This window comes from Hypanus sabinus, chromosome 14 (genome assembly GCF_030144855.1).
Source record: "Hypanus sabinus isolate sHypSab1 chromosome 14, sHypSab1.hap1, whole genome shotgun sequence".
In the NCBI taxonomy this organism is placed as follows: Eukaryota; Metazoa; Chordata; class Chondrichthyes; order Myliobatiformes; family Dasyatidae; genus Hypanus; species Hypanus sabinus.
Window position 1 is genome coordinate 25143234 of NC_082719.1, and position 11634 is coordinate 25154867.

The 11634-nt window shown below is 40.1% G+C and overlaps 1 protein-coding gene across 1 annotated transcript; it reads right to left on the reverse strand.

Annotated features, from left to right (window-relative positions):
* Window positions 1-2428: 2428 nt before the first annotated feature.
* On the reverse strand, window positions 2429-4286 carry LOC132404382 (homeobox protein Nkx-2.5-like). Its single transcript, XM_059988520.1, has 2 exons — window positions 3980-4286; window positions 2429-3063 (listed from the first exon to the last, which is right to left on the reverse strand). Exons 1-2 carry the CDS (start codon window positions 4284-4286, stop codon window positions 2429-2431), a joined length of 942 nt encoding a protein of 313 aa, XP_059844503.1.
* Window positions 4287-11634: the final 7348 nt, after the last annotated feature.

Here is an 11634-nt window from a genome sequence, read left to right on the forward strand (position 1 = left end):
CGACCCTTGTATAGATCAGGTTCAACCCATTACAGAGCAGGTGCATTTGTTTTATTTTAATATTCAGTCATTATTGTGGGGTTTAAAATAAAATGTATGCACATATTACGGGTGCTTACGGAAGATTTTAGTTGTAATAAGCAGAAAATTACAATGATCGTTTTATTGATACAAATTTCATTTATTGAGAATTTATAGCAATCATTTAGTTTCAGTTCACAAATAGATCCTACGGGTTATCCGCCTGACAGGATTTTCCAGCTAAATTGAAAGCTTCCCCTTGGACTAACGTTTAATAGATAGCCGTGAATTACGGGCTGGATATTTACTCCGGCAAACGGTCTGCTTAGTTTATGGCGCCCTGAATAAATACAAACAAAATTATAAAAGTGGTAAGAGCGATTTTTCTCCAACAGGTTGACGTCGCCACTGTTTACTCTTTTAGCTCCATTGCCTCTGACAGTGAGATCCTTCTGATGGTTGTTGCTGGCTAAATAGGGGATGATGAGAATCGCCGTAAATATACCAATTACCGGCAAGTTTACAGATGAGACTTCTCCATTACTTCCCAGCCTCGTTTCCCACACCAGTATCGTTTGGCATAGCTGACCAACACAGTAGTGGTAAAAGCAAGATAATCTGTTCCGGGGGAAGGGTTGCCTAAGAGGACTAGGAGGTATTCTTCGGGAAGTATGGAATATGCAGTGGCTGCTTTGAGCTTTTCTGTAAGTAATAGCAACGGATCACGGTTAAAGCGAAACATACCGCACAAAGTAAGTATCACTGCCTGAAAAAAAAGAGCTATTCCATTGACTGGGCCGCCAACTTTGAAAAAGAAGTTAAAATGCGTCAAAATGCTGGGGCTGAGCAGTTTAAGAAGCCCCGCTGTCTTGGACCTTTGTTATCCCACACCAAACATAAACAAATCGCTGTATTTCAGAATCAGAATCAGGTTTAACATCACTGGCATAAATCGTGAAATCTGTCTTCCGGCAGCAGTGCAGTAATACGCGAAAAAAACTATACATTTCTGATAAGTGCTGTAGAAGTTTGCTTTTCTCAGAGGTATTCTTACATAGATTGTAATTCAAATTAATTTTATTGCACTTGTAGTTAAACCACCTATGGCATTCATAGCAGAGGCGTCGTGTTTTACCTGGTCATTAATATTGGCGATAGAGCACAACGGTCTTGGCATTGCCATTGCCATTGCGAAGTCAACCTAAAACAAAATCGGCAAACGCGCAAGGTGTTCTGAAGCAGGTATACTATGGGATTGTTGCATGGGATAGGAAATCTATGGGGTCCATGGCGTGTTCTTTCCACAAGCACACGCAAGTCCTGCTGTTTTATTTTAAGGTATGACCTCTCTTCTGGGTGATAAATAAACGTTTGCGGAATTAAACAACACAGGACCGCACTGACTTTTATCAGGATCCGGATTCCTGTCGGCAGCAAGAATGCCCGCTGAGTGGGTGGAGCGATTTGAACGACCTTTGCAGTAAGGGCAAGCTCCAGGAGAAATGTTATCAAGGCCAAGGGACCAACTTTTGCCGAGTATGCTATTTTTATGTAGATTGCTGCTAACAATTGACAACATCTCCATCACCAAGATCAGTCAAGATCCCGTATTATATCTACCTTTCTGGAATTCGGTTAGCAATTGCTTAGCCGGGTCTAGATGAGTCGATTTTCTTGGCTGAAAGCTTCTCTGAAATTCATATGGTAGCCACTGAATCAGAATACATCAGAATGTGCAATGCAGGCAAATTATAAAACACGACTCTATAGATAGAACGAAAGGGCATAAATATATACTATAATGGTACATGGTGCCGGTCGTGCCCAACCGTGACAACATTTCTAAATACATTCGGCTGTCGATTCTAAGTCAGCTGAGATGGGAATGTAGGCACTTTTAATTAGCACTTTCAAATTTACTTTCTTCTGAATCATGGAAAGTAATGTCTCCCAGAAAGCTTTTATCCTTAACATAATCTTTTCAATTAAAGAATATTACTTCCAGTCGTTTAAATGTTGTGCTTAACGCATCGTTTTATTGACGGATGAAAGGTTACAAAAATATTTCTGATACCGAGATGGCAATTCCAAGAGATACACTTTTAAAAATATTGTATACAGTCCTGAGCCAAAAGCATCGGTCTAGGGTGGACTTACAACCCAGCCTTCTTATTTTGGAAATCATATATGTCGTGCACACACACGCCTTACTAAATACCAACCCCTTAAAATAATTAAACTAATTCAATAAATAATACGGATTTTTACTCACACATTTTATTCAAAATTCTTACCATTCCAAAAGAATGCATCTCTCCATTCACAAATTGAAAATTGTTCGCATTTGTGCTGAAGTCATTGACTCCACTGCCCCTTCACTTTTGCCAGTGCCGGCCAGCTAAAACTTTTACCAAGTTCTGATGCCATGAAAGGTTCCCTGCAAACCCGACACCCCTGAGCCTTGGTGGCCTTGAGACGGTGTTGCGGGGTAACTGACGTTGCCAACGTTGAAATTCATGCCCATATTGACAAAGGGACTGACAGACGCACTTTGTTGCACCGGTGGCATGCTCGAATACATGCAACTGTAGTCTCCCTCACAGGTGCCGGGGCCGCAGCTGGGGTAAATACTGTAGCTGTATGGCGCGACGCTGACATTATATGGCGTGCCATACGAAGGGGGTGCTCCCAGACAAGACTTTCCATCACGAACCAACACAGGCACTGCAACTCGGCGAGGAGCAGGAGGGGATGAACTAAATTCTAAGTGTTTATCCTGTCGCTGCCGCTTGCATTTGTATCTACGATTCTGGAACCAGATCTTGACCTGGGTCGAAGTAAGTTTTAACACGTTTGCCAGGTGATCTCTCTCAGGGGCGGATAGGTATCTTTGCTGCTTGAATCGTCTCTCCAATTCATAGACCTGGGCTTGAGAAAACAAGATCCTCGGTTTTCGGCGAATCCTCCGCATTGGAACCTCGAAATCTTCATTTTTCTTCCCTTCCCGTATAATTCTCTTTTCCATCGATTTTGCTTCTGGGTCTTTGTACAAACATAGAATTTCAAAAGAAAACAACATAAGACACTTTCGAATCGTACTCCGATAAAGTTAGGAAATAATGTCGACTTTTGTGAAGTGAATATTTAGTTCTCATTTGATATTTTCTCCAATTGTGTTGAAGCTCAGCACGAAACTACGGATTGGGGTGGGGTGGGGGCGTGGAATGGGTGCCTTATCCAGCAGGCCACAAGTTTCCCAATGATCATTTGCTCAAAAACTTACGCTCCATGTCAAATGACCCATAATAAAACTAAACATTTTTTTCATGTCCAGGTTAATTAGCTCTCATTTTTATGTTAATTAACCCTGCTTTTTATGAAGAGTGAATAAGAGTTGTCACATAATCAAGGTCTTCCTTGCATTTGTGATCTCGCTATGGTCGCTATGGTATACGCGCTGACTTTCCTAGTTCAATTCAATAGACAAAGTCGGGAACTCGCATTGTAACAACCATTACCCTACTTCACCACAAACCTGAAAGCACCAAGAAAACTTCAGCAGATTTGAAGCTGGCTTGACTTTCGATCGGCGCATACGAGGGCTGCAATGTGTTGCACTGAAGATGCTCCAGCATAACATGGATTGCAAAATCAACGAGACAACGGTCAAGGCCAGGGATTTACAGAGTTCGCAATTTACAGAATTTACAATTCGCAGCTAAATTGATTCGATGAATCCAAACAATCCAAATCAATTCCATGCATGTGTGCATCTGCTTAATAGTTTGGGGGCATTCACGTATTCTTACTTAAAGATTTGTCATTTAGTTAGTCATGATGTTACATGGTATTGTAAGGGTCGTTCACCCCACCGAGCTCCCACCCCAATCACTCGCACCAGATAACGTCCATTACCAAAGGAAGACCTTCGATTCGTTGATAATATTGTTATATTTACCTTGGGGGTCGTTTTGAAGAGAGAAGTCCACCCGCAGATCGCCAGAGTGCTGGACATTGTTTCTATCCGGACTGGATGGAAGTGTTGCATGATCCTTCTGGTCAAGGAATTTGATTACCTCACCTCCAAGGCCTTGGCCGGGTCTGTATTTGGCCTGACTGACTGGCTCCAACATGCAAGGAGAAGGTAGCGCGTCCAAAGATATGCTCAGGAGATCTGGACTCGGTTGCTTTTGCTGGTGATGTTCTAGATTTAAAATATCCTTTACGGAGAATGGTGTATTCGATGCCGCGGGACTTGGAAGCATCTCGGGGTAACCGTTGAGTTCCAAAGGTTCTTCCAAACTGCTAAGAGGGTCGTGTGAGAATTCCGACATACATTACTGATTTAATGACGCAGGTTTTTTTTACTGCCGCTTTCTCAGTTGAGGAGCAGCTGACGTTAACAGAGGCAGAGCCTGAAGGCTTCTAGTTAAATACAACCATTTCTATTGGCCACAATTTACAGTGAGCAAACATGGTTTTATAACAAGCCGGCATTTTTCTCTTGAAGAATTAAACTCTCGCAATCATTTGCCCGGGTTCCATCGTCTTTGAAGTTATATAAACCTTTTTGTTTATTCTCTGTAAAATTTGGCACATACAAAGAAAAGTTAAAGTTAAACACTAACGAGAACATTCAACAGTTCTCTAAATTTGGACGTTATTTTAATTAGATATGTTAGCTGACAAACACCCGCATTCATTTACTTAGTAAGATCCAGTAAATATTTGTATAATAACTATTACAAAATTTCATCTAAGCAATAATAGGCAATGCACCGCAGGTTTTAAATAGTAAATCGATCTGAACGCCGAATTTTTTTCACGATTGTCTATACCAGGGAGTTTTTTCTTGGGTCCCTTTAAGCACGGTGTGAATTTGATTGAAGAAAACGGTCAGCTTTGCATTTGAAACTGTTTTCCTATAAAGAGAGAAGTTCCCATTTAATCTCAACAGTTTTGCTGTCTTCAGTGCTTTGGGAAACAATGGCAATCTGACTGTATTTCATAAATGCAGATTCCTGTAGCATTTGCATTACTGTTGATGTCCCTATTATGTTAAATATTGAGTTAGTCCAATAACATGGCCAACGATCTCAAAACATATTCAAGAGATATAATAATTATATAAATATTACATTCAGAACGCGCTTTAACGTTCAATTGACATACTAATATTTGAAACTTCAGTACTCAAGTGAAGGACGTTTTCGTGAAGAACAGAAATTTAAACGTGGCTGCAATTGTTGGGCATTTGAGGAAATATAATGTATAATGCAATAAATTGGAAACACAGCATGTTTCAATGCCCTCTACGTAATGGATTGTCTCAACCGAAGAGATCAGGAAAAAGATGCTGGTTACATTAAAGCTGTCTGTTTATTTCTCTACTTCAAACTGAAGAGGCTTTTATAAGCTCTCTTTAATGCGCGCTGATTAGGAGAATGATTACTTCGGTTTAAAAAAAAATCCTTCACTAAATAGGTTTTACTATCGTTTAGGTAAATTAGTCGGATGTAAACGTCGCCCATAATTATACGTAATGTATTCCATGAACACAAATCAGCTAATTGTGAAATGTCGACTTTTCTTTAGACCGGTGTGGTCTGACACTGTTGGCAGCGGTTTTAGTGATTGACATTATCGTAGATATAACCTTCCATGGATTATACGGCGTGATAGCGCTGATATGGAATCTCTCCCTCCCTCAGTTTGCATTCTGAAAAGGAAGCTGTCAAGCAGCAATCCGTCTTCCTCTCTGAGTAATTAGAAGCCGAATAGTTGAAAGAGAGAGAGAGAGAGAGAGAGAGAGAGAGAGAGAGAGAGAGAGAGAGAGAGAGAGAGAGAGAGAGAGAGAGAGAGAGAGAGAGAGAGAGAGAGAGAGAGAGAGAGAGAGAGAGAGAGCCTATTTGCATATTAATTGATCAAATGTGCTGGATTTGACAATATTATCGAGTTATAATATTGAGCAGATTAAGCTGTAAACATGATGCTTCACGTATGTTCAGTATAAAGTCCGCTACTTTTTGCTCTATATAAATGATGCAGTCTTGGGGCCTGCAAGCCCAACTTCTAAAGTTTGTGATGACACAAAATGTGTCGGTATTGTAAATTTCAAAGAGTTTAGTGATTCTCTGAAGCAGGACACAGCTGGTAGAATGAGAAGGTCCATGACAAATGAAGCGTAATGAGGAGATAGTGCCTCATGTTTTGGTAAGAGATCGAGTAAAGGATTCTCTTTGCTAACATCGTTAATATATTCACCGGGCATTTGTTGTTATAGTTAATATGGGTGCATAATCAAATAATAAATAAACGAATGTATGTGAACTGAGTGAAATGCCGAATGTTCCCTTTATTCGTAAACTGTGCGGTAACGCTAAGCGATCGCGTTCATTTCTATTTGCGGACAGATTCTGCTAAGCTCTCAAGATATAGATAATGCAAATAACGCCAGAGACATGCATACAGGTTGATTGGGGGGTACTATGATATCAATCATATATTGTTCACGTTGACTATTTCGAGTAGGATATTTGACAAAGCATTATATTAATGGGCATTTTGAAGGTTAAACCTGTTTCTGAAATTAAAGATAATAGCTTCTGCAACTGAAATGCTTAACTTTCGATTGTTTAAATATTTATAATTCGATTCTTTTTTTGTAAATCTGTATTTGGTCTGGTAAAAGCAACCGAAATATTAAACAGTCCATTCATAGAATATAACTGCTTTGTAGCGACAGTAATTACACGATATATGTACTTTCCCATTTGCTAAATTTACTGTTCAATTGTGCTTTTTTTATAGAGCGTTTTGTTGCTAACTAACCGTTTCTGAATGTGACAGAATCTGCAGGTGAATAGATGTTTCACATATTGCCGAGTGTAAATTGTTTTGCACGAAATGCTACTCGGTTACGACTCTCTTTTATTGTAAGGATTTGCCAGCCACGTTTAACCTCGATTGTGTTGATATGTTTTCCTTGTGATAGTGAGCTCAAATCAAATTTTGGAAATTGTCACATCCACTTCGCTGCACATTGTTCTGGCGCTGATATTTATAATCCAGGGTCAACTGATAAAACAGTTTATCTGCAAAGTATTAATACTTTTATCAAACAGATAGCATGGCGTCTGATTCAATTAAAATTCCTTTGACAAAAATAATGACTGCGTTCAGTGATAGTGTCGCTCAGTGTCTGATACAGAGCAGGGTGCAGCATGCAGCCCGCTTAGGACGGAAACAACAAAAAAGTATCCCAGAAGGATCAAAACGCCATCCTCTCAAAGCTTAAGACCAATTCGAGATGACCCTGCCTTGCGAAGTATTTCGCAGTTGACCAGTTAGAAGATATTTTAAAACGCATCTTACTTAAATCACTTCCAAGTGTGTGGCATATGTTCACATCACAATGAGGTGTTGCACTTTGAGAACTTTTTGGCTGACGAATAATAAGCGAAAAGTTCGCGGCCATGAGTGTATCCTTATTCACTTCGTCCCATGCTGTCAGTGCTAAATATATTTCTAGCCATTTTCCCTCCAAACCAATAGTTTCAAAATATTATATAACCGTGCCGCAGCGACTGTGCGTTCTGGTGATGGATGGGACTAGTTTTCGGCAGAGCCCTAATCAGGTCCCATTTCTTAGAAAGTAAACACATGCCTAAATGTTAGTTAACTGTTTTGTTTCAAGGTGATTAATAACGTGCCATCACGCATTGATATAAAACGCTGCAAAAATTACCTTCACCCTGTGCCCACCAGAACCTTTCATGACGTATTCTGAAACTCGCTCACTGCTATTGTCTTTAACACATTTAAAATTTGTAATTTTTGTTTTAGTTATAAAAAATCAAGGTTAAGTTAGCGTCAGGTCTATCACTGGCTCTTTCGAACATTGCTTCCCTGCATGAACTATAATTAGCAGGCTGAGCAGTTCATATTTATTTTGTAAACTGTGTGAACTAATTTAAACTTGGGGCTCAATTAAGTTTCATGTTTGGAGTATTATTTTGTGAACAAACTTTCCTGTCTCACCCTACGAGCACACTTTGAATGCTACATTGTGCTCCATAATGTTCACTTCATAAAGTATAGATATTAGAGTCATTAGGTTTTTAAGCTACTGTATATAAATGATGCAAGCCCAGTTCTAAATTTCTGCATGACACAGACCGTGGCAGTATTGTGAACTGCAATAAAAGGAGTGATAAATTGCAGTAGGTTAAAATGTGGTTGGTGTGATGAGCAAGCACTTGGTAGACGAACAACTTGCGAAGAAATATACCTCACATATTTTAGGTAAGACAGTCAAAAATAAAGAATACTATTTTAAAGGGGTGCAGCAACATTAAGGTTTAGGGTTATGGGCGTTCAGGTCATGCAACGGGCTGAGAAAGCGATTGATAAGGCACACATAGCACTTTTTATACTTCTACAGTGGCAGCGTTTATAAAACCCAGCAAATCACGTTGCAGTGAAGTGGGCGGGTTTCTAATGTCGTGAGTTGCTCTGGTACGAGCCGGCAGGGCCATGGTGGGCCGATTCGCTTCATTTCCCCCTTTTATTCTGTGATTTAACGGAAGAGTTTAAAAAGCCTTGTAAGTTAACCTGTAATATTGGATGTAAATTGTAAATCGTTAAAATGCTTTTCCTTCGTTTAACATAAAGCCCAACCCGCTACTGGACAGCTAAATTGCCCACTGTATTAAAAACTGCCCGGCTGTTAGAGGGGCGACGGAGAATCTGGGAACTTCTTTATCGGAATCAGATCTTCATGCATCCTCTGTCCAGTCGCGCTCTGGGACGCATCCATTTCATGCGGCTGATACAGGAGAGAGGAAGTCGCCACGAACATTAGTGCCAGGCTCTTTCTTTTCCGCCCTCCTTAGCTAGTGTCAGTCAACATTTCAAAGCCAGCAGCTAATCACTGACCCCACAATCAACATATTCTCGGCAGCTGCGGGCTGCCTGGACTTCCGACCGTTAGCTCAATTTCCCACTCACACTCGGGGGAGGGAATCAAAGCACAGTGGCGAATGATTCTCCACTCCCTATGTTCTACATCGGTTAAGTAAAAATTACTAGTTCAAACGAATAATAAGACAAAGGAAACTCGACAAAGTCACACAGAAAACTGTTTCAACGAAACAGTTAAAATTATTTTCAGTGCAGAGTTTTTACCTTGCGTATATTGTGGAATTAATTCAACCAAGACACAAAATGCTGGAGGAACTCAGCGATCAGATGGCGTCTATGGAAAAGAGTACAGACGACGTTTCGGGCCGAGACCCTTCATCAGGGCTGGACTAATGAAGTGTCTCGGCCCGAAACGTCGACGCACTCCTTTCCATAGATACTGCCTGGCCTGCCGAATTCCTTCAGCATATTGTGCGTGTTGCTTGGATTTCCAGCATCAGCAGATTTTCTCTTGTTTGTGTCGCGGAATTAATTCCTCGCCCATTAACCAGTATTAGAGTTTTTTTGAAGCACGGGAAAAAATCGTATGTTCGAAGAGTTTAGCAATTTTTTAATATGAGAAGTACGACCAACGAATTTGCTGAGCCCGTTCTTAGTGACATTGGTGTACTGGTCTCTCTGTGTCTTTTGAACTTGGACCGTTGAGGGAAGCTGAAGGATGCTGTTTGATAGCAACTGAACGCAATCCTGGGTTTCGAAGGAATACTATGCCACATTTAGGAACAAGTAGTCAAAGTTATGCTATTACTGCATCTATACCGACGTTATATTAACTCTTCTTTTAATTTATATTAAGACTTGGTTTTGTAGCGTAAGAAATATTTCAAATATATTTCAGAATCTGTTTAAAAGATAAACTTTTACATCTGCATGCTCATCCTTTGCCCAATAAGATGAACATTAAGATGTAAATATTAAAACCTGATGTTGAAATATTTACAGGAAATATCGAGTTAAGGAATTTTTCCATGTAGGAGCAAAGGGAAGAGATACCATGAGTTTTCCTCAAAGGAAACAGCATTATGAAGGACCCCATGCACCCCTCATACAATCTGTTCTCCCTCCTGCTGTCTGGGAAAAGGCTCCAAAGCACACGGGCTCTCAGGATCAGACTATGTAACAGTTTCTTCCCCCAAGCTATCAGACTCTTCAGTACCCGAAGCCTGAACTGACACCTTGCCCTACTGTCCTGTTTATTATTTATTGTAATGCCTGCACTGTTTTTGTGCACTTTATGCAGTCCAGTGTAGGTCTATAGTCTAGTGTAGCTTTCTCTGTGTTGTTTTTTATTACATAGTTCAGTCTAGTTTTTGCACTGTGTCATGGAACACCATGGTCCTGAAAAACGTTGTCTCATTTTTACTATGCACTGTACCAGCAGTTATGGTCAAAATGACAATAAAAATTGACTTGACTTGACTTGACAAAGCAAGAGATATTGGATCACCTCAACCTCACAATTTAATATTACTGAAATGAAGCCAACAGTTTTTTACTGATAAGATATGCAGTACTAAATAAAACAATATTTTATATGCATCAATCTGCACTATCTTTGCTTACTCTAGGCATTTTCTTTGGTATTGGGTCTTTTTTATCCATTCATTTAAACTTATTTCATTAATAAATTGTAGTCCACACATTCTTTTCCTCGAAGGCTGAAGTTACACTCTCTGCTTCCTAGGACAAAATGGCTCAGAAGTAACCCGAGAGGCCCATGTTTTTGAGTCACTGTAACTCCAGGTACGTGAGCATTAACCTAACTAATTCATAGCTCCTAACAAACAACGTTGTTTTCTGGATGGAGGAACTATTTGAGTTATCATGTTTAAGGGAAATAGCAAGTTAAACATAAACTGCAATGGGATATACTGCAGTAGTTAAAGGCACGTTTAATGTTGGGTGACAAATGGCCATAAGACACTGCAGCAGAATTAGGCCACTTGGCCCATCAAATCTGCTCTACTATTCAATCATGGCTGATCGTTTTTTACCCTTCCTCAGCCCCACTCCCCAGCTTTCTTGCCATAACTTCTGATGCCACATACACCCAAGAACCTATCAGTCTCTGCCTTAAATACACCCAATGACCTGGCCTCCACAGCGGCATGTGGGAACAAATTCATAAATTCAGAAATTTCTCCATATCTCTATTTTAAAAGGGCGCCCCTCTATTCTAATGCTGTGCCCTTTTGTCCTAGACTTTCCCACCATGGGAAACATTCATTTGAGTATCTCAATGAATTACTAAACAGAGTAACACATGCTGTATATTATCTGTTCTTGAAAACCAAGCAGCAGGGCAAGAACAGTTCATTCATGTTAGGGACCTGAAGATACTCCAACTCTGATTGAAGCCTGAAACCTCATTTGGAAACATTGTCTTAAAGCTCATGCCAAGCACACTATCTGATCAACCTTGGTCAAAGGTAGTAAAATTGCACGTTTACTCAAGCACATTTTAAACTGATCTACTGGCTGTTAGATATTTAAGAGAGGTGTAAAGCATTTTATAAAAATCTTATGCCACATCGAGCTATAACATTTTGAACCTTTAAAGTTACGAAGCTTTTGAGAGAGTGGGTGCAGACGGAGTATGTTCCTGCTCGTGACACCAAACATAACTGGAGA

Bases quoted from the DNA above. Each gene is read 5' to 3' on its own strand.
- LOC132404382 (XM_059988520.1), bottom strand. From the start codon at position 4,286: ATGCTTCCAAGTCCCGCGGCATCGAATACACCATTCTCCGTAAAGGAT. The intron at 3,064-3,979 runs GTAAATATAACA...GTTTGTACAAAG, and splicing joins TCTTCAAAACGACCCCCAAG to ACCCAGAAGCAAAATCGATG.